Source organism: Thrips palmi, unplaced genomic scaffold (assembly GCF_012932325.1).
Source record: "Thrips palmi isolate BJ-2018 unplaced genomic scaffold, TpBJ-2018v1 HiC_scaffold_16, whole genome shotgun sequence".
Lineage (NCBI taxonomy): Eukaryota > Metazoa > Arthropoda > Insecta > Thysanoptera > Thripidae > Thrips > Thrips palmi.
Window position 1 is genome coordinate 2,177,443 of NW_023144625.1, and position 23,696 is coordinate 2,201,138.

At 43.3% G+C, this 23,696-nt stretch overlaps 1 protein-coding gene across 1 annotated transcript in view; it reads right to left on the reverse strand.

The window, feature by feature from the left end:
* Positions 1–22,460, reverse strand: part of LOC117642716 (modular serine protease-like) — a gene marked incomplete at its 5' end in the record, with an annotated part of 72,546 nt that extends 50,086 nt beyond the window's left edge. Inside the window, 3 exon segments of the mRNA XM_034381177.1 lie at positions 7,287–7,439; positions 7,603–7,724; positions 22,305–22,460. Coding sequence (XP_034237068.1) covers positions 7,287–7,439; positions 7,603–7,724; positions 22,305–22,460 — 431 coding nt within the window.
* Positions 22,461–23,696: the final 1,236 nt, after the last annotated feature.

A 23,696-nucleotide genomic window follows, 5' to 3' on the forward strand; every position in this document is an offset into this window, starting at 1 on the left:
GTAAAAATCCCCGTGTGGGGGGGTTTTTTTTTTGGAAAAGTTGGGGGGGGGGCCCGCCCCCCCCCCCCCGGTGGGGGGCCGTGACCTGAAAACGGGGATTCACAGTGTATTTGTCTGCCCACCTTGGAGAATCTCGAACATGAATTGAGCGCCCCTGCAAAGTAGCATCTTGTGAATCGTAATCTTTTATCTCTAACCATTGCGCTAGAAGTAATCGACTCAAAACATTCCTTATCAAAGAAGAGTCATATTGAATTTTTCTGACCGCTCTGGAACAGCAGTCTTGTGCACAAATTGAGTGCCCCTGACAAGTAGGCAACCAGTGAGGTGGAAAATTTAGAGAACTGATGGTTCTTGAATGACGGTCGAAGAACCAAATCCATTTTTACAAAATAAAGTTAGCCGACCCGCTTGAAAGATTTCGCATGAAAAGTAAGAGCCCCCGCGAGTAGGCAACCAGGGGAGTCGAAATCTCAAGAACCGTTCGTCCTACAGAAAAAGTAATAAGAGCAAATGTTCCTCGCGAAAATGATGGGTAGCGTACGCTTTGATGAGGTATCTCGAAGTCGTCTTGTAATCCAAACCAGCCACGGAAAGAAAAAGTAGTGAAAATTCTGCCGCTTTTAAAGGAGGAAAAGGTCAAAGCTGAAGAACGGTGGGTCGCGAGACGGGACAATTCAGCAGATAGAAAATTAAATTCGAGGGCGCGTACGCTTTGATGACCCATCTAAGACGCATCCTTCTTGGTGAAAGTGCGATCGGCGAGTCGCGGTGCCGGCGGGGGCGCGGCATTTTCCCCACCCACTCACTGCAGGCCTTATGGGAATGAGTTTTCCGCGTTTAGCAGGCAAAAGGTTGAGAAAAAGTAATTCTAGTATTTTTTTGCTTCCCAATTGTTGAAATGACGAATCGTTTGACTCTTAGGCGAAGAAAATCGATCGGGCAGTTTTCGCTGTGGTTAAAAGTTGTATGTCACTCAATCACTCAGTCGTGCGGAGGGGAGTATTTTTTTGGGATCCCTGCTGTGCGTGCGTCCGTCCGTCCGTCCGTCCGTCCGTCCGTCCGTCCGAGGACTTCCCGTGGTCCGATCTTGACCAAATTTGGTATGCAGCCTCCTTGGGTGACCCTTAGAACCGCCCGGTGGCAGCAAATCCGATCCGAGCCCCGGGGGCGCTGCTGCAGGTGCATCATGGTCTACATGGGGTCGAGGAGGATTTCGGCAACGGATACAGCTAGGAGGGCATGTAGGAGTATTTTTGGAATCGGGGCGACGAAACAAAACCAACGGTGCCAGTTTCAAGCGAATCGGAGAAGTTTGGACCCGGGTTCAAATCCCAGTGGGGTATATTTTGGACACTCTTTTTATTCGAGTTTTTGCATTGTTTCTTATGTTTTTGAGGGCGCTGATGAAGAAAATAACATTTATTTTGACCCAGACTCAGATTTAAATCCCGTCAGGGTTAAACAGAGGCGAAATTCGCACATTCCCTGATAAACGGGACGGGCCAAAGTTGCCGATGTATATCGCTACTTTTCCTGTTATTTTACACAAAATACACGGGACAGGCCAAAAACCACAACAAACCTACAAAATATACTGGAAATTTTTTTATCGGTATTTATTGTTTTTTGAAAGTATGAGACTTGTTGTACAAAGCACAACAGAACCAGCATGACGAGTGCAGTGCAGCCCAGGCCTCGTTGTAATTTGTACAATCCTCGTTAAAACTGACATTTTAGTGGAAATGATGAATTATAAAAATCTTTGAGGCCAAATATCTTGAGTACCCGATCTTGCTACAGTGTGGACCCCTTAAGCAAATTTGTAGTTCTCATTCTTAGCTTTTAGAATCTGTCCAGAAAAGTTTCGGATTCACAAAACTGCTCTTACATAAGCCATAAAACGAGTAAAAACTGGCATTTTTAGTGGAAATGATGAAATGTAAAAATTTTTGAGGCAAAATATCTCGAATAGCCGATCTCGCTACAGTGTCGACCCCAGAGACCAACTTGTAGGTCTCATTCTTAGCTTTCAGAATCTGCCAAAAAAAGTTTCGGATTCGCAAAATTGTAGTTATGACAGCCAAAAAACGAGTCAAAAATGGTGGAATTTGGGGGCGTTTAGGGGCATTTTTTGAGTTTTTTTTTATAGTTTTTGACCCTTAAATGACCAGGTTTTGATCAGAAACCACTTTTTCCACCATAAACTATAATCCCTTGTCCTTATAAATCGATAAAACCGCAGAAAGGGCCATGTCGCACTTTTCACCTTTTGGCCGCACTGTGCAGTTTAGGGCAGGCTGATCTAAAGCATGCGACGGAGAACAAGTTTTGTCAAATTCAGTGAATCGTCTCATGAAGTCAAATGCAGAGGCCACTTGTTGCTCCATACGCCGACTTAATTTACCTTATTCATGCCTTGTGATATTTTATCTTTAGAGTAAAAGAATACAGTACTGTATTAACATTGGGCTTACATTCAGAAAGCCAGCTTTTAAATCATAACCAATACTTAGTTCCAGTTGTCGGACACAAGCTTTGGTGAAGTGAAAGGAATCGTCCTATTAAGGGGGCACACCAGTGAAAATCGTCAAATTTTGGCCTTCTTTTTTTATTTCATCTTATTTTTCTGCTTTTCATTCCGAGTCGAACGCCGCAAACCCCACCGCAAAATTCCAATTACTTCGGTTTGGGCACATTTTTTGAATTCGCTAAATAGTAATTTTTTTTGCATATTTTAGACCAATTGTTGACGTTAAGGTTTTTCACTCGAAGTTCAATTATAAAACCCCTGAACCACCCAAACGCAGTTGAAAAAAGGAACATTTTGGCGCAAACGGAACTAAAATACGTCAAAAGGCGCATTTTTAATCCGGAAAAAACACGTTAAATCTATGTTTCTACTTTTAGGGCTTTTTCTCAAAACACCTGTTCTGTACCTTTGTGCCACTCTCACGGGCGCAAAAATTGAGATAATTAAATGCGGTTTGCGGCAAAATGTTCGTTTAACTTGCGTCTATGGTCTGAACCTCGGAAATGGCCATCCGATATAAAAGACGTGAGCAGCAGCCATGAAAGCGCGAAAAAATTGGTAAAAAAATTTGTTTCTATTTTTGCCTTTTGAAAAACCAAATTCAAAATCATTTTTTTGGCATGCCCGTGGTTCAGACCATAGCCACATGTGTCCTGTTGAGAAATTTTCAAATCCCGTGCTCGAGGCTCAATGCAAAGAGGCGGAATCGTGGCACGAGTGTGGCAAGGTCGCAGAAAAATGTAGTGCACTGGCGCTCCGTCTTGCCATCGCCACCCCGCCCCCCCATACTGATTTTTCTTTTCTTTGGTATAATTTTAAGCCAAGAATAAAATATCAATCAAATACATTAGTTACTTTTCTCAGAATGATCGTTTTTCGAGACCTCTGCATTTTCACTGGTGTGCCCCCTTAAATGCTATAACCAAGTCACCCACCGCTCAAAACCTGAATCGTCTCATTGAACCCAATATCAGTTCAAAATTTGTAAGCACTAAATATATGGATTCTTTATTGCACAAAATACATCTATTTATGGATTCTTTGAATCAATAGATGTAAGTACTAGAATATTTATGTTAGCTTGCAGCATTGCAATAGAATGTCATTTCCCCGAGACAAACCAAGACTGCTAACATGTCTTCTAATTTCAACAGAAGTTATTCGGGTGATTCCGTGCGTAGGGGGTCATTCCAGGTCACCGGGGCCTTGCGCCTGAACTGAGGTTGATTTGGTAGCTTGGGCAACTCAAATTCGTTTTACTAAACGAAGACCATGTCCTCATGTGGATAAGTCAATCTAACTTTTGTTTTTCTAGGTTTCGTAAGCTGCTAAAGTGTCGTTTTGTAAGTTCCGTCATGGTCACCAACACCTATAAGACAACATTGCCATGCTGTAGTATATGACTCAGCCACATCAAAAGAAAACAGGCTATTTCACTCTCTTCCCTGACTTATTCTTCGCAAAATTACGGAAAATGACCTTTGTATCATCACTGGTTGAACCCGAAACAGCCTATGGGAAAATGTCCACCGCGTGACCATGTCACCTATGCTGCTTTCACAACTGACGGTCTACTGGGGTTCCTTTTCGTTTAAGAACCTCGCGACCACTTGGGATCGAAAGAACATAAAAAACGCTTCCAGAAACCCATGCCCGCGGGACCTGGGGCGGTCAAACGACGCTTCCAGGCCGTCAGAATTGTTCAAAACGGTAAGGGTGTACAAATAGATGTAAATTCCGTTTCGGGCCGTAGCTCCTCCATCTGAGGGAGAAAGTTCCCACAACCTGCGCTGAAAAACGCTATTTTGGATGCTCAAAATGACACCGTTAACAGTTTTTGCCTATCTTGTAACCCAGCGGGTCAGGAGACTAAACACTTCGCTTTGTTAATTCCGTAATCTGTAAATTCCGTCATTTTTTCTGTAAGTTCCGCCGTATTTCATAGGGGGTGAAATTAAAAGTCAACTTGTAGCGCTGCCACGCTCAGAGGGGTACTGTGGGGTACTATGTATGCCATCTACACCAAATTTAGCCCCTAAAGTTGAACTTTAAAAAAGGACATTTGGTACATCCAAAATGACCCCCTACGCACGGAATCACCCATTCATGCATTTACCTGATTTGATTTACTATGAAATTTAAAAATAAGGATAGTGTCAGAGAGAAATCAGTAGATGCACACAAAGGCAAAGAAAACATTCTATTTACAATCCACAACTACACTCAGTGCTCTGACCTGAGGGAAGATTCCCCTGTGACGGAGGAGGGGGGAGAGGGGAACGAAACACGTAAACCATTCTCACATTTAGTTTCCGAATTTCCTCTGTTGACACTCCGGAAGGGTTTCAATCATTCTAGAATGTTAAAAAACTATCTCAGTACCTATTTGAGAACCCCCTTGCTTTTTAGTTTGTTTATTTGCATCAGTGTCGTCCCGTCTTGCAGACGGCTTGCAAGCGCGGCAGCCGATATGAGAAATTGGTTCGCCGCACGCTGCTACCAACCTAACCACGCTAATGACCTAGTTCAAAATGATGTTTTAAATAATTCGAACGATGATAATTGTTAATTTGAGATAAACTCCCTCTGTAGGATGTTTAGGAGACATCAGGTGTGAAATTTGGACACTATTCGTTCAGTAGTTGCTGAGAAACGTGAGTGTTTACATACAGAGAGACAGAGGGACAGACAGACAGACGCACGACCAGTCACTTTTTGGAGCGCCCAAACACGGCAAGGGCTTCGCTATCGCTCAGCCAACAAAGGCGAATTTCACACATTTCTTAATGCACGGGACGGGCCAAAGTTGTTGATGTATATCGCGCCTTCTCCTGTTATTTTCGATTTAGAATCGATTTCTGAGCGGAATTGGACGATAGGAAAAACTTTTATTTTTTTGGGACCACCCTCGCCGCCCCCCGTGCCTCCGTGCCCCCTGTAAGGGGCAACTGCGCGCTTCGCCTCCGTGGGGCTCCGTAAAGCGAAAGTGACTTGGGGTGCAGGGAAAAACCCAGCGCGCGTCCTCTTGCCCTCTTAGTGAGGGGAAACCACGCGCTTTGCCTCTGCAGGGCGCCGCGGCAGGACTGACTTTTGACGCGGAAAGCGTCAAAACTGCAGTCGGCAGACGATGTGTGAAGAAATCACGCAAAACAGCATCAAAATACATGCCGAACGGAGTAAGTAGGACTTCCAAAGAGATGTCCGCAAGTGGAGAAAGTGGAAAGGGACCCACCTCGGCCGTCCGAAACAAGAGAAATATCTCCAAATAGTGAACAATATGTGTTTTTTTGAGCAAAAATCGCTAGCAGCATACCAAGGACGAAGTCTGACAAAAAATTGGTGAAGATGTAACTTGTTTGCCGTCAAAAACCGAACATTTTCCCCTCTCAGTTTTGAAAATCCTACAAAAACTGTGATTGTTATAACAACTTTGGTGCTTAAAACGGGTTAAAAACCAATTTTGCTTTTGAGCCTATTTTTAAAATCGTCTCAGGACAAAACGCAAAAAGGAGGGGTTATTTCTTTTCGGTCTCGAATCGAATGTTTAACGGAATTGGACAATCGGAAAAACTTGCACATGCAACTTGCACAAAATCGTGCAAGTGGCACGTACAAAATTTTACATAAACATTAAGTGTGTTCAAAATCCACAATTCTTGAGGAACAGCCCTGAGATCAAGCTGGCGTCATCCTCTTGGTTACCCTGATCAAGAGGATACCGCGTCTGAGCCTGTGCACCCCGTTGTCACCCTCGGAGAGGCCGAAACGCTTAACCCCCTTTCAACCCCCTGCGATTTGAGGAATTTCTGCTTTTCGGATGGGGGTGAAACACAGCAGGGTTTTGGGAGACACCACCCTTCACAGCGTCGAAAAGGTACCATGTCGATAGCTGCCCTTCGAACCACGAAAAGACACCCCTAAGTTAGGAGTGCACAACCCCCATGCGAAGGGGTTAAAAACAGCCGCGCCGCGGGGTTGGTCTTCCAGACAGCTAAAGCCATCGGGTACATGCTTTTAGGCCCTTGAATTAAGGTCTCTTCACAATTTTTAGCCTAAAAACTGTGTTTCGACGAAAAAACAACACCTGTGTTTGCGCCCTTGTAGGGGCTGAACTAGTGGGGCTACTGCTATGCCGACCGCGGCATTGGATGCGCCAAGGCCTCCTTGTCAGACACCTTGAAATTCAGAATTAAATTCAGAATCACGCGTTTCCAGACAGTTAGCGCAAGTTTCGAACTCCTGCTCACCACCCTGCCGGAAAACGCTCTCTAAAGGTAGGCACCCATCGGGCTTCGATGTCAGTGATTCTTTTACTGCGTGATTCGGCGGGTCGGATTCGATTTGCTGGGTTAGAGATTGATCAAAAACACAAGCTTAACCAATCTGATCAGCTGAATCATGAAAAAAGCGAAAAAATTAAAATTGAAGCCCGATGGGTTGCCTGCCTTTTGCATTTTTGCAAAATAAAGGATGAAAATTTTGGCTGAAATCTATCCTTTATACTCCCGGCCATTGTAAGGGAACACTTTTCTTAGTTTTCGTTACACTAATACATGACAACATACGGCAAAAACAAACAAAAAAGGCATAGGAAAAATCCATGTCGCAGGTTTTGACATTTTGTTCAAATGAGCATCACCAGGTTGGTAAAAAGAGTCAAAAACACACGGCACTATAAGGCGCGGCATATTGATTCAGGTTTCCCCAAAATACAATACCTAAAAAAATCAAGCTTACATTTAATGAAACTTACCCACACATCAGAGGGGGCACTTGATTTATCCCAACGGATGCACACTGGCTGGACGAACTCACTCAACTCAAAGTTAACGTTAATTAGAGCAATGTCACTTTGGTATTTATTCCAGTCACCGTAGTAATTTTGGGGAATCTTTATATCCAGAATCTGAAAAAGATAATGTTGAAAGAGACATCCATTTGTAATTCGTGAGTGCATACACTCAAACACTGGAGATAAGAGATCAGCAACTGAGCACGTTTTGCACTGTGTTTCGAGCGTTAGTTCAAAGTTTAAAGGTGAATTGTGAAAAGGTCAATGTTTTGCGTACCTTGCTCCTTTGTGCAAAACTTTCCTGGAAGTTCCAGTCTGAACGGTACTTCGCCGCAGCAGCTTGAAATCTATCAGGATTTATTGGAGAACGTATCTGCACGTAGGAAAAACAGTGAGCGGCTGGAACATGAAGAAACAAAGCCAAGTAAAGAACACTAGGATAAAAAAAATCTTTGAAGTTTGATGTCGCGTCATCAGGCAAACCTTTTAAATTTAAACAAATTACTAAACAAGGTAGGTTTACGCCAGACCGTGTCTTGTCGTAACAGGCTTCGCGATGTCTCGCTGCCTGTTCCTCCAATCCACGCCTGGCGTACCTTGCTTCGCCTGCGGCGCACAATGGGGCGAAACCGGAAAAAGTCACACATAAGTCTGATTTCGCCGTTTTTGTCCTAGAGGGATGGGACCGACGTTTTGAACCCAGAATGGACCATTCTATACGCTTACGAACAATATTGGCACCTCAAATAACTACTTCTTGCCGTAAAGGGACCTCAAAGTATGGCAATTTTGCGAGAAAATTAAAAATTTGGCGGGGGTCGCGTAAGAAAGACCACTCCTATCGCTGTTGCAGAGCAAAATAACATGTTTTATTTGATTTAGGAAAGGCAAAAAATCAAGCTGTACAGTCAATTCATTGGAATTGGTTTCAAACGAAATTGTGAAAACTGCGGGTCTTCAAATGTTTGCGAAAATCGTCGTCTGCGACTTTTTTTGACGAGAGATAAGTCGAGTTGTGAACATTTGCGAACCGGTCGGGCACCGTGGTGAGATAGGATGGTGACCCCACATTCATGTCCATTTCGTCCAGCGATGCCGTTCGATGCCGTTTTCCTTTAAATCGACGTCATACATGCGACTTCGTCTCGCCGCGCCACGCCGCCGCCGACACCGCCACCGCACCACGCCCTCGACAGAGGAAGGCAGAGGCGCTAAGCGCGCTGACTACTTCAGCTAGCTCTGCCAGACACTGTACCACACCAGCCATCGTTTTGGGCTGCCACCGATAGTGATTCAACAACTTCCCTGGTCATGCTGTTACGCCAAGACATGCATCGTTACGCAGGCCTCAGGTGCAGCCAGTATCAATACGCGGCACAAGAGGCGCGTTAGGTCGTCTCCTGGGTATATATTTTGTCTTTTTATCTCCACAGAAATGATTTTCACTACCAATGAAACCCCCAAATCCAAAGTTTCGCGAGAATTCAGCAATAAGGTTCGTTTTACCTCTCTGCCGTCAACGGGGGTAACTTGGGACACTTTTTCATGATTTTTGAACGCCAGAGGCAACATTCTCAACCCAGACCAATTGATCCCAACTATGTTAAAGTTTGACCCTTTCCCCTTGATTTCATGCTTGTCTGGTTTATTTGCCTCGATTATATCGTTTCCCGGCGGTCTCGAAAGAGTGTCCCAAGTTACCCCATGACCAGGGTTAACTTGGGACAGTAGGTAACCAGCTACATTCCCATGCATCTATTCATGTTAATGGATGTAATAAATTTAAGTCACAACAGGTAGACCAAAAATCCAGGCCCAGGAACTCTTGTAGGACCGATATTGGACTTTATCTAGGGCTCTACGTGGAACTCTCTTTTCTACTGGTATTATCCAAGCAATTTCTGAAAATTTCAAAAATATGGATTACCAGAAGGCAAAACTGCAGAGCAAGGACTTTCTTTCCATCATCGGCGAAAAATCCGAAGTTAAAGGTATGTCAGGGACCGAGACAGTCAACTCCTAGAAGGCTAAGACTGCTGGAAACATGAGGAAAAGACTGTCCCAAGTTTCCCCGTAAAATTTCGATTTTTGATAAATTAAAGTCTGGACCGAAGATAGGAAAACTATGGTCAGCGCCATTTTGTGAACGTTTTTGGCCCGCCCTTCTATTCAAAAAATAGGGGGGGCCTATGCATTTGCCTTTGTGTCTGTGTGTTGTTGTCGTTGTTGTCGTTGTTGTCGTTGTTGTCGTTGTTGGTGTCTGTGTACAAGGAAGGAGTTGAGCTAGAGTAACCAGATTTGGAGGGTACTTCAGGAGTACCGTCCAAACAAATAATCCGGTGGTGCAAATCCCGTCCGGGTCGCACAAGGGCTGCTGCAGGTGCATCATGGTTTACATGAGCGGGAGGGGGATTTCCGCCATTATTGGTGATAGCAGGGCACATAGGGGTATTTTTGGAATCGGGGCGACGAGACAAGATGAATGGACCTGGTCCCGACCCCATCGGCCGCTTTTACAAGTTGGCCAGATCAGGATCTTCAAAAAAGGGGGTCGACCGACTAAAAAAAATTATTGCAGATTTCGATTGGTCTCAGCAAGACCTTTTCAACGAGGGGTCGGAAAGGGGGTCCAGGAGCCCGACTTCGTCTATTAGTCACATCAGGATCCTGAAAAAAGGGGGTCGACCGACTGAAAATTTTTACTTAAGTTTTCGATAGGTCTTGGCAAGACCTCTTCAATGAGGGGTCGGAAGGGGGGTCCAGGAGCCCGCCTTCATGAGTTATGGGGGAAAAAAGTGCGACGGACTCGTTTTGCGCTTCTGCTGTGCCTCTATTGCAAGGAGTTGCAGTAGCATGGCAAATATGGGTATTTTCGGAATGAGGGCTAAGTGACAAATGAAATGGGCATATTCTAAGGACAGTTGGAGTAAAGAGTGTAAGGACTTTTGCATATTGTGAATAGAAGGGTGGGCCTAAGTCACGATGGTACATCGATAACTTTGCTTTACCCGCTCACGGGGTGTGTAATGCGAGCGGGCCGAAGGCCCGGGCCTTCGACTGGCCAAGTTGGGTCTGATGCGAGGGCCGAAGGCCCGAGGAAAGGCCGCCGGCAGGCCAAGCTGGGCCGGCCCCCTGTCGAACCGAGTTGCCGGCGCAGCGAAGCGGAGCTGGCAACTCGGTTCGACGGAAGGGCGGGCCCTAGCTTGTTGTCTGTGTAGGATCCAACAACCCAGAGAGACTAATCGGCCAAATCTGCATTTCACTCCTTGAACTAGGTTAACTTGTCAGTGATTGACACATTTTGTCAAAAACCCTATTATGTAGTTTCCCGTTTCTTAAATACTAATTGTGATGTCGATACTTCGAAAAAAAAGGAAACTGTGGCCGAAAGACAGAAAAGGACCCACAATTTTGGCAACTTCCCATATATGACCAGAGCATGCCACAGCGGAGCGCCAAACATGACACATGTTTAGCCCCTCCGCCCCTAGCATCCGTTTCTGGCTTTCAAATTTTGACGGGAAAAAGTTTTTCATCCACCAAAACCTCCGGGTTGTTATTTTGGAGACAATCGGAGCATCCCAGAATTATCGCCCACTTTTTTCGGGTTTCGTCCCACTGTGGGACGGACGCACAGCTGGGATCACCCCAGACAAAAAAATTTCGCGCCCGTTACGGGCACAGCCTGAGCAAATCTGGGCACAGCACGGGCGTGTACGGGCTCAGCACGGGCACAGCACGGGCACAGCACGGGCACAGCACGGGCAGGTACGGGCGCATCACCCGAAGGCGGGTCGAGGCTCGAACCCGCATGCGGGCAGATGCGGGCAAGTACGGGCAAGTACGGGCAAGTACGGGCAGATGCGGGCAGCCAGGTGGGCAGCACTGCTCCACTGCTGATTACTCGTTTAGCTTTTCCGAACTCGTCCACGAAGGGGTCTCGGGCTCAAACCTCATGGCGCTCCGAATGCAGTCGCATCTGCCCGTATGTGCCCGCGTCTGCCCGCATCTGCCCGTGCCTGCCCGCATCTGCCCGTACTTGCCCGTACTTGCCCGCACTTGCATGTACTTGCCCGCATCTGCCCGCATCTGCCCGCATGCGGGTTCGAGCCTCGACCCGCCTTCGGGTAATGCGCCCGTACCTGCCCGTGCTGTGCCCGTGCTGTGCCCGACAAAAAAGAGTCGAAATTTTGCGATATGTGGATGAAAATTCGTTTCTTGGGGTAGGGTAATCTAAACACGTTTCTGAAGTTAAGGGGGCACACCAGTGACAATGGTCAAATTTTTGCCTTCTTTTTTATTTTATCTTATTTTTTTGCTATTCATCCCGAGTCGAATGCCGCAAAACCCACCCCTAAATTCCCCTTACTTTGGCTTGTGCACATTTTTGAAGTTGCTAAAAAAAGGTAATTATTGTTGCATATTTTAGACCAATTGTTAACGTTTAGGTTTTTCACTTGAACTCCAACTACAAAACTCTTGAACCACCCAAACGCAGTTGAAAACGATGGGTCCTATGAACAAAGACTGCTATGCTTTGCGTCGTTTCAACAAAGACCGCCATGCTTTGCATCCGTTGAACAAAGACCGCCATGCTTTTGGCCGCTTCTCCCTCTCCCATTAGAAACGCGATTTTCAATTGAGGTAATGAGATCGCGGACTGGAACTTGAAATTTTCTGATTCTCTAATGTTTCATGCACAAAATGAGCACACTATCACCTCACATTTGTTCGGACTACTATGGAACTTACTAAGATGAAATGAGAGGGCGATCTAACCTCAAATGCATATCGGTCTTTGTTCAACCGATGCAAAGCATGGCGGTCTTTGTTGAAACGACGCAAAGCATAGCGGTCTTTGTTCATAGGACCCATCGAAAAGAGGAACATTTTGGCGCAAATTGAACTAAAATACGTCATAAGACATATTTATAATCCGAAAAAACATGTCAAATCTACGTTTTTACCAAAAGGGCTTTTTCTCACAACACCATTTTTGTACCTTTGTGCCACTCTACCGGGCGCAAAAATAAAGATAATTGAATGCGGTTTGCGGCAAAATGTTCGTGAAACTTGCATCTATGGTCTGAACCTCGGAAAAAAGCCATCCCATAAATAGGACGTGAGCTGCAGCCATGAAAGCGCGAAAAAATTGGAATTAAAAATTTGTTTCTATTTTTGCCTTTAAAAAAAAACAAATTCAAAATCATTCATTTTGCATGCCCGTGGTTCAGGCCATAGCCACATGTGTCTTGTTGATAAATTTTCAAATCCCGTGCTCAAGGCTCAATCCAGAGGGGCGGAATCGTGGCAGGAGTGAAGCAAGGTCGCAGAAAAATGAAGTGCACTGGCGCTCCGTCTTGCCATCGCCACCTCCAATACTGATTTTCCATTTCTTTGACATAATCTTGAGCCAATAAGAAAATATCAATCGAATACATAGGTTACTTTCCTCAGAATGATCGTTTTTCGAAACCTCTGCATTTTCACTGGTGTGCCCCCTTAAAAAAACTATCGGACAGCTCTTTGACATAGTTAACTTAAGGTGGCCCCACAATGGCCGTTCTTTGACGGACATCCACCGGACATACATCGGACACCCGGTGTAGTTATCCCTTTTAGCGGTTCAGAGGCAGTGTTTTGCCTTCATTTATTCCAATTGTGATGCGATATCATCTTCCCGTCACCCAAAAGTTTATATGACCGCGATAATCGCAAACCAAAGGGGGGTGTCCGGTGGATGTCCGTCGTAAAAGCGGCCATTGTGGGGCCACCTTAAGTGACCTAAGTATAACTATTGAGTAATTAACATAAAAATTTCTTGTTTTTTTTTTCAAAAATAATATAGAACTAACAAAAACATTTTTTCCCTTGCGGAGGGCAACTTTCCTTTCCTCCGCAGAAAAAAAATGTTTTTGTTTGTTTTACATAAATTTTGAAAAAGAAATAAGTTTTTCATGTAAATAACTAAAAAGTTGTACTTCGGTCATGAAGTGAACTATGTCAAATTGCTGTCCAATAGTGTTATTTTGTCGCTGCGCGCTGACACAATTCGGTTAAGAACTTGCGTTTGCGCAACTATGCGCAGCTAATTTTTTTCCTCTTGAAGTGAACACTTTAACGTATCGAATGCACGCAGAGCCGGTGCCGAGTAACCTTAGGTTTTTTTCTACGCCAAATGCGAAATTTTTTTTTATGTTTTTTTACAAAGTTGGCTAAAACATACGAAGTTTTGCCATTTCTCAACTAAATGCGTTTCCGAAAACAGTTTAAGAGTCGCGAAGGCATGCCCTTTCGAACGACATACTTGGATTTGCTTGTAACTTCTTTGGTGCAGGTAAAAAACGTCTGCAAACATTAGTGTTGTTATAATGAAAAAACGTGCAAAGCACAACCACAGCCTCTGACGTGGCGCACACGCAAAACGAAGACTCGTATGGGTAAATAAAAAAAGATAAAGGTTCAGTAGGCTTTTTTCAGTCAGGAAAATGTGTTTGGACACGTCAGAAAAATATTTGGAATTCGGACTTTTTCTTGTTGATTTCGGTCATCCCGCCAACTATGCGACGGCCTCGTAAAGAGCGCCACAAGCCAGACAACTTTGCGAAAATAACCCATGAACTACGATCAAAACTCAAATTTTAGCACCAAAAAGTATAATTTACTGAAATTCATTTATTTCTTCAAACTTTGAGCGAGTTGAGCGACCCCTAACTTGGGGTACGCGCCGTTTAGTCTGGGCGCGTAGTGTGGCTGAGCGATGCGAATTGATATACTTTGTCTTCTCAGGTGATTTTATTTTTAACAAGGTAGGTTTACGCCAGACCGCGTCTTGTCGGCTTCGTGATATTTCGCTGCCTGTTTCTCCAATCCGCGCCTGGCGTACCTACCTTGGCCTGCGGCGCTAGCTTGCCTTCGGCAGGCAATGGCTTCTCCGTCGTCAGTTACGTCTAACTTGCTGCGTTGGGGGGGGGGGGCTCCGCCCCCAGACCCCCCTTTATTTAAGATAGAGTTGCTTCATAAACAGATAACCCGACCTTGACCCTTGGAACCCAGTGAAATTTCGCGTGTGCCGAGCCAAGGACATACCAAAAAGGTGTGCAAACTCTCACCGAGATCGGCCGAGCCGTTCAGGAGGAGTAGTGCGGACACACAGACACACAGACAGACAGACAGACAGAAAAAACTTTTCAACCCCACTGGAGTAACAGGCTTCGCTATCGCTCAGCCAATAAAATTTTATAAAGGTTCTTATAAACATTTATAAATGTTTATTAACTTTTAATTCAAATGTACAAACTTGTATTAAAATTTATAAGGTACCCTGTATAAACCTTTGTAAAACCCTGTATAACTTTTATTAAACCCTTTATAAAACTTTATACACACCTGTATAAATCTTAATCCATGACCTATCGCTTCATTCAACCATATACAGATTGCATATCGCTGTATATAATTGGCTGAGCGATAGCGAAGCCTGTTACTCCAGTCGGGTTGAAAAGTTTTTCATGTCTGTCTGTCTGTCTGTCTGTCTGTCTGTGTGTGTGTCTGTGTGTCCGCACTACTCCTCCTAAACGGCTCGGCCGATCCGGCTTAGATTTTGCAGGGTCATTAGGTGTATCCTTGGCTCGCCACACACAAAAATTCAGCTTTCTATCTCAATCCATTCGATCATACTAGTCAAAAAACACGAAAAAAACGGCAGAAAAAAGACAACTTTTTAGGTATTTCTAACTTTTTGACACGTTTTATGTCGTTTCCCATGTTTTTGACGCTGCTGATGACGAAAATAGAATCCATTCGGACCCCCGACGTAAAGTTCGGTCCCATTAGTGTAGATTTTGATGACCAAATGCTGTAGTTTGTGGGGATCACGCCCATTTTTTGGGTGTCTAGGAAAGCAGCCTGCCGAAGGCAGGTTAGCGCCGCAGGCCAAGGTAGGTGTATACGCCAGGCGTGGATTGTCGAAACGGCGCAGCATCGCGAAGCCTGTTACGACAAGACACGGTCTGGCGTACACCTACCTTGTTATATACAGTCATGTAAAAGATTAAATAAAGGTGTTTATAAAATTTTATAAAGATCTTTATAAAATGTTATGAAATTTTATACGAATGCCCTTATAAAAGCTTACTTAATCATATTAAACTCCAATAAATTTTTATAAGGACCTTTATTAAATTTAATAAAAAATAAAATTACCAGGGTTATGGGCTCATATTGAGTGAACTTTAGACCGGGGCTACAAATTGAAGTGATTTTCATGATCAGAACACCAAAAACTGCTGGGATCAATGTGAAAGTCGATTAAAAAATTTTGGTCCCAAATTGGTCAAAATTCGGCTGTGTGAGTCTGGGAAAATTTTGGAAGTCATTTTTGAGGTTAGCACACCAAAAACTGCAGGAAACAATATCGTACCTGACTTAAAATTTTGGGTCCAAAATGACCTCATTTGGGATGACAATTTAGGTCTGGTGTTAAAATGGAAGTGGTTTTCGTTATCAGCACTCAAAAAACTGCAAGAATCACTGTACAATTCATTTTAAAAAAAAATTAACCAAAAATCGGTTAAATTTCAGGTCAGGGGACAATTAAGATGTCAATATTGAGGTCAGCGCAATGAAAACTACAGGCGAACATATAAATCTCAACTTAGACAGTTTAGCCCACAACTGCGTAGCTCTAGATGAACATGTAGTATCGGCATTGAAATAAATGTAGTTTTTGTGACTAGTACACTAAAAACTACATTCAATACTTTAGGCTCAATTTCTGTCTACAATTCCTATTTGTCTTCATGAAGCACCCTCTGTCGTCTCCGATTTCCTGATGCCACACCAATGCGAATCCCTCAGTCAAGTAAAATTAATTGCCAGCATTGAGTTGCTTTATTGGCTACTCGTATGCTTAAGTCACTATTCGATATCTTTGTTTTCTTAGCTAATGAATTCACAATTTTATAAGTAATATTTATGAAACATTTTGTCATGCTTTCATCGTGAACCAGTAAATAAAACAACATTGATTGGAATTTATTATCACAGTTAATTGGCTGAGCGAAAGCGAAGCTTGTTACTCCAGCGGGGTTGAAAAGTTTTTCATGTCTGTCTCTGTGTGTGTGTGTCTGTGTGTCCGCACTACTTCTCCTAAACGGCTTGACTAATTCTGCTGAGATTTTGCAGGGTCATTGGGCATATCCTTGGCTCGCTACACACCAAAATTCAGCTTTCTATCTCAATCGATTCGGTCATATTAGCCAAAAAACACTTTAAAAACGGCAGGAAAAAGACAACCTTATATGGAACTTTCAACTTTTTGTCAAGTTCAATGTCGTTTTAATTGTTTTTGAGGCTGCTGATGACGGAAATAGAACCCATTCAGACCTCCGACCGAAAGTTTAGCCCCATTAGTGTAGATTTTGATGATTAAATGCTCTTTTTGAAGGGATCATGCCTATTTCCACGGTCTGCCAAGGAAGGCAGCCTGCCGAAGGCAGATTAGCGCCGCAGGCTAAGGTAGATGTATACGCCAGGCGTAGATTGTCGAAACTGGCGTAGTATCGCGAAGCCTGTTACGACAGGACACAGTCTGGCGTACACCCACCTTGTATTTTTAGTGTCAGTTTAGGGTCGGCTGATCTAAACCAGTTAACGGGGACCAATTATTGTCAAATCTAGTGATTCGTCTCATAGAGTCAATTTGTCTGACTTATGTAACCAATACTGAGTAGCACCAGTTTCGTCTCATTAAATCCAATAACTAATTCACTCACCGCTCAAAAAACTTGAGTCGTGTCTTTGAACCCAAGATCAATTTAAACTCTCTTAGAACCCCTAACATATACACAACCATATATTGATTCTATTAATAAACACATGTTGGTACTTTTGCATTCTTGTCAGCTTGCAGCATTGCAATAGAATGTATTTCTCGAGTCCAAAATAAGTATGCCCGCTAATTTTAACACAAGTTATTTATGCATTTCCCTGATTTCCTCAACTATGAAAATTTTAAAAAGAAGATGACACAAGAGAAAATGAAATAAGAAGATGCCCACAATACAAAAGGTCAATAAAAAAACATTCCTTTTACAATGCAGTGTCAAAGTGCACTGACCTGAGATTCCCCTTAACCCAATAGACACTTCCACCAGAACGCCGAGTGAAGAACAAGAGGAAGAAATGGTACCGGAACCAGTTCCCATAAACGTCTTATTTATGGGTTTTGACGGTTCGCAATCATGAAATTCGTCTTAATATAATTTTAAATAAGTTTTAGAACTCGAAGGAACCAATAATTTGATCAAAGGGGCGACTTTAATGGACTGTTTCCGGCTTTTGTTATTCTTCTTGTTCTTCACTCGGCGCTCTGGAGGAAGTGTCTATTTAGCGCGTTTCAGAAACCTGACATAAGGCTTGCTCTAGACCCCCTAACCCCCCACATAAGCCCCTAGTAACGATTGCCCGACCCCCACCCCCTCACCCCCTCAAGGCCCTTATGTAATTTGTGAACGCTCCCCTAACGGGGGAGGGGCGAAAGGGGAACGAAAGACGTAAATCATTTTGACTTCTATTCTCCCCATTTTGCTGTTTTGATACTCCAAAGGGGTTTTATTCAATCTAGAATTTTAAAATTTTGAAAAACTAAGGCAACCCCATTTTCAAACCCTTCTGCTCTTTATTTTGTTTTATTTGCTTTTTTGCTTCCGTCCCGTATTTGAGAGCCGCGGCCGCAGGTATGAAAAATTGGTAGGTAGCTGCTGCTAACCTTACCATGCTAATGATCTGATTCAAAAAGGTGTTTTGAATATTTCAAACGATACAAATCAATGATTTGAAACAACCTCGTGTTGGGAGAAACTAAGGGGACGTTAAATGCGAAATATGAGACCTTTAGACTTTGTACTTGCTGAGAATCGTTGGTGAGTACAAACAGACGCGCGACCAGTCAGTTTTTGGTGCGCCCAAACACGGCAAGGGCTTCGCCATCGCTCAGCCAAAAATGCTAAAAAAAATAATCAAAAAATTGCGGAAATTTTTTTTTGGCCGGACTTTAAGATTCCGAGCGGCGCTCCTCGATTGTGAAACTTTTTTTCCCGTGGGCCACCCTAGGCAGGCTGGCCGCTTCAAAAGTTGCGTTTTTTGCACATCAAATTTGTAGGGCGTGAATCAACCCCTCTCGGTCCAACCTCGTCAGTGCATCTTTAAGCGCGTCTGAAGTGGGGTGGGTCGAAAATCCCGGAATTTTACGGCGTGAGGTTTTCTTTGCAGTTGAAGACATTAGAAAAGGGATCCCACAATGCTGGGGTCTGGTGACGTCACCTTTAATCTCTTTGGAGGCTCCAAAGGGTCAATTGGTGAAAAATGGCTTTTTTGGCCCTACAGGGACCAAACCAGGGATCGCCCATGATGCGGCTATCTCGCGATGGGTGCGGAATATGGTCATTTATATCCCCGCAAAGTCTGGGCCTTGTGGGTTTACATCTTGGTTAAGCCTGGGCACTTCATTTAACGCTTAAGGGGGCACACCAGTGGAAATGCAGAGGTTTCGAAAAACGATCATTTTGAGAAAAGTAACGAATGTATTCGATTGATATTTTATTCTCGGCTAAAGATTATGTCAAAGAAAAGGAAAATCAGTGTGGGAGGTTGAGGTGGCGATGGCAAGATGGAGCGCCAGTGCACTTCATTTTTCTGCGACCTTGCTTCAGTCCTGCCACGATTCCGCCTCTCTGGATTGAGCCTTGAGCATGGGATTTGAAAATTTCTCAACAGGACACATGTGGCTATGGTCTGAACCACGGGCATGCAAAAAGAATGATTTTGAATGCGTTTTTTCAAAAGGCAAAATTAGAAACAAATTTTTCAACCGATTTTTTTGCGCTTTCATGGCTGCAGCTCACGTCCTATTTGTGGGATAGCCATTTTCGAGGTTCAGACCATAGACGCAAGTTTAGCGAACATTTTGCCGCAAATCGCATTTAATTATCTTAATTTTTGCGCCCGTGAGAGTGGCACTAAGGTACAAAAAAGGTGTTTTGAGAAAAAGCTATTTATGTGGAAACATAGGTTTGACGTGTTTTTTTCGGATTATAAATGCGTCTTATGACGTATTTTAGTTCAGTTTGCGCCAAAATGTTCCTCTTTTCAACTGCGTTTGGGTGGTTCAAGGGGTTTGCAGTTGAAGTTCAAGTGAAAAACCTGAACGTCAACAATTGGTCAAAAATATGCAAAAATAATTACCTTTTTAGCAACCTAAATAACAGGAAAAGTAGCGATATACATCGGCAACTTTGGCCCGTCCCGTTCATCAGGGAATGTGCGAATTTCGCCTATGTTTAACCCTGATGGGATTTGAACCTGAGTCTGGGGTCAAAACAATGTTATTTTCGTCATCAGCGCCCTCAAAAACATCAGTAACAATGCAAAAATTTGAACAAAAAGAATGTCCAAAATATACCCCACAGGGATTCGAACCCGGGTCCAAACTTCTCCGATTCGCTTGAAACTGGCACCGTTGGTTTTGTTTCGTCGCCCCGATTCCAAAAATACCCCTACATGCCCTCCTAGCTGTATCCGTTGCAGAAATCCTCCTCGACCCCATGTAGACCATGATGCACCTGCAGCAGCGCCCCCGGGGCTCGGATCGGATTTGCTGCCACCGGGCGGTTCTTAGGGTCACCCAAGGAGGCTGCATACCAAATTTTGTCAAGATCGGACCACGGGAAGTCCTCGGACGGACGGACGGACGGACGGACGCACAGCAGGGATCATGCTATATGCCCGTCCCTCCGGCATTTTTTTACAAAAAATTAACGGGACGGGCCAAAAATGTGCACAAGCCAAAGTAAGGGGAATTTAGGGGTTGGGTTTGCGGCATTTGACTCGGGATGAATAGCAGAAAAATAAGATAAAATATAAAATAAGGCAAAAATTTGACGGTTTTCACTGGTGTGCCCCCTGAAACAGAGTTGCAAAACACTCAAAATTGGATTTAAGGGTTTATTGTTTGCTCAAAGGTCCCACATATGTACTTATACAAATGAAAAGGGCTCAAAAGATGAAATTTTTTGGTATATAAAACTTTGTGATCGGACGAAAATTGTTGCCAGGGCGAAAATTGACACATCTGAACAAAAGCTCAAAAACACTAAAAAGGGATGTTTTGTAGAATATGAATTGCCTCTGGATCCAATACCCTTGCAAAACGGAAAATATATGGAAAATATGTGTTAATATATTACTCCATATATGTTTCATGCATTGTCAATATAATTGTATCTTGCTCAATATATTGCAAATTATCTTGCGCCATACGTGGTTTATATATGGGGGTATATCTTGGTGCCCGTTAATATATGATGCATGTATTTACCCATATAATATTATTTCGCGAAATGTATGTTTCAATATCTGACACGGTGCCTGCCGTGGGATGGGGCAGGGTGAGGAGGGCAGACTTTTCAAGTAACTTTTCTTAAAATCTTGGCACTCGATGTTGAAAGGCGGCTATATTTCTCAACATTATTTTATCTTGTAAAATATATTGACGCCATATATTGAGCAGGGGCAAGGTTCTTTTCTATGCGTTTAAGTCTCCAAGAAATTTCGAGAAATCCTGTTCAACAAGTTTACTGGAACAGTTCGGAAATTTTAAACGTCATTTTTGGGTGTAGCGCGAAAAGTTCTTTGCGGTAGGATCACTACTAGATGTCCTCGCAAGGCGAAGTTTACATTCTTTGCTAATGGTAAAGGAAGTCTCTGGGTCGTCAGACTCCATGGTGTATTCACATTATATATTGCCTACATATATAGAGCCATGTATGAAATTTATATATTTGCCACATATTATCTATATCGGAAAAGTATCTTGCTAAATTATCTTTTCCACATATGTCGTCAATACATGTTGGGCCATATATTTTGTCCATATAGTGCCCATATGTTTTCCATTTTGCAAGGGTATGATCATTCTGTTTGAAAGATCTAAAAAAATGCAAAATTTTGGTATATAAAGTTTTGTGGTTGGACAAAAACTCGATTTGTTGTTACTTATAGAAGAAAGTGAGAGCGTTCGTCGGGCCATCTCTTGCCTAACAAGGGCTTTGCTTCGCTTTGATTGATAATAATTTTGCAACAATTCGAGTTTTTGCTCAATCACAAAAGTTCATTTACCAAATTTTTTCTTTTTTTTAGATCTTTTGAACAGTATGATCATATTGGATCCAAAGGCAATACATATTTATCTAAAGATCACTTTTTTGTGTTTTTGAGCTTTTGCCGAAATGTGTAAAGTTTCGCCCTGGTAACAATTTTCGTCTGATCACAAAGAAATATATTTTCCAAAATTTCATTTTTTTAAGCCTTTTCCGTTTGTATAAGAATATGGGACCTTTGAGCAAACAAAAGACCCTTAAATCCAATTTCTAGTGTTTTGCAATTTTGTCTTAGCGTTTAAACAAATGCCCGGGCCCAACCAATAATTTAACCCACATCGCCCAGACTTTGCAGGGATTTAAAGGAAAATAGTTCGCACCCATCGCGAGATAGCCGCATCCTAGGCGATCCCTGGTTTGGTCTCTGTAGGGCCAAAAGTGCAATTTTTCACTAAAAGACCCAAGTTTGGAGCCTCTTAAGAGATAGAAGGTGACGTCACCACACTTCAGCATTGTGGGATCTCTTTTCTTTTGTCTTTAACTGCAAAGAAAACCAAACGCCGTTTAATCCTGGGATTTTCGACCCACCTTAGTCTGAAGGACACTTGAAGGCAACTTGTGTCAAAGTTGCAGCCCACTAGCTTTGAAACTCGAGATTAAAGGTCATTTAAAAAACGTGTCCCTTAAATTTTTCCGCCAGTGTAGATAAAATTTGGGATATATGAAGTGTAAGGAACAGGCCAAAGTTGATGATTTCAATCGCCAATATTCCTGTTTTTTTAGATAAAGGGCAATTTAAGCACCTTTCAGAAGGCCGTACCTGTAATAGCCCAACGTGGGCTGACAAGAGATGCCCCACAGATAGGTGTAATGCCGGTATTTTGTCGATTTTCATAGATTGCAATGTGCCAAGGTACGTGGGTTGCTTTTTCTCCACCTGCGATTTGTGGACCTGGTGCTCGAAACGTTCCGCATCCTGTAACAAACAAATTGATACCCGAAGAAGAAAGTGATGTTTGGAGTAGAATGAGTAAAGGCTGGGAATTTCACAAAAACAATCCCTCTCCTTTGTCCTTTCCATGTAACCAGGATCAGCTCCCAATGAATCAGCGTTTTTTGACTATTATTGGCGATTATATACAATTGAATGAGAGTTTATACACTTTCAGTACTCTTTGTCTAAGCGACAGCGACTCTCACTGGTGAAAATTTCATCAAGATATAATTCAGGAAATTCCTGATTGGTCAATCAGGATATTTTCTGATAAGGAAATCCATTGATACTTTGGCGAACACCTGGTTAGTTTTTTCTGATTGGCACAATCTCTGATGCATTGGATCTGATTGTGCGTTTTCTGAATGGATAGTTCTAATAAGTAAGGCAACTTGAAACATTGATCATATGCTCATGCCGGGGCACATTCCAAAGAAACGACAACTTCCTGAGGGGGAGAAGGTCGAAACTGAGTTCAATCCAAATCTTAAGCCCAATTTTTAATAGCTCGTGATCAGGTCCCGATATGGTAGATAAAATGATCCGATGTCGCAAGGTAAGGTGTACGCCAGACCATTTCTTGTCATAACAGGCTTCACAATGCTAGGCCAGTTTCAAGAAACCACGCCTGGCATAAACCCTTACCTTGGCCTGCGGTGCTAGCCTGCCTTCGGCAGGCTGCTTTCCTAGTCAAACCGTAGAAATGAGCCTAATCTCCAAAAAATTGGATATAAGTGTTCGACGTCCTCACTAATGGGACTTAACTTAAGGTCGGGTGTCAGAATGGGTTCTATTTTCGTCATCAGCGCCCGCCAAAATATAGGAAACGGTATATAACTTGTCAGAAAGTGGAAAGTACCAAAAAAGTTGTCTCTTGCTACCGTTTTTTAAAGTGTTTTTTGGTCAATATGACAGAATGGATTGAAGTAGAAGGCTGAATTTTGGTGCGCAGTAAGCCAAGAAGCCTAACGACCTTGCAAAATCTCAGCTAGATCGGCCGAGCCGTTGAGGAGGAGAAGTGTACACACCCACGCACACAGACAGACAGGAAAAGATTTTTAACCCAAGTCGAGTAACAGGCTTCGCTTTCGCTCAGCCAACGAAATAACAAGGCAGGTGCACGCAAGACCGTGTTCTGTCCTAACAGGCTTCGCGATGCTGTGCCAGTTTCGACAATCCACGCCCGGTGTCTAATCTCACTTTCGCCCGCGGCGCTAG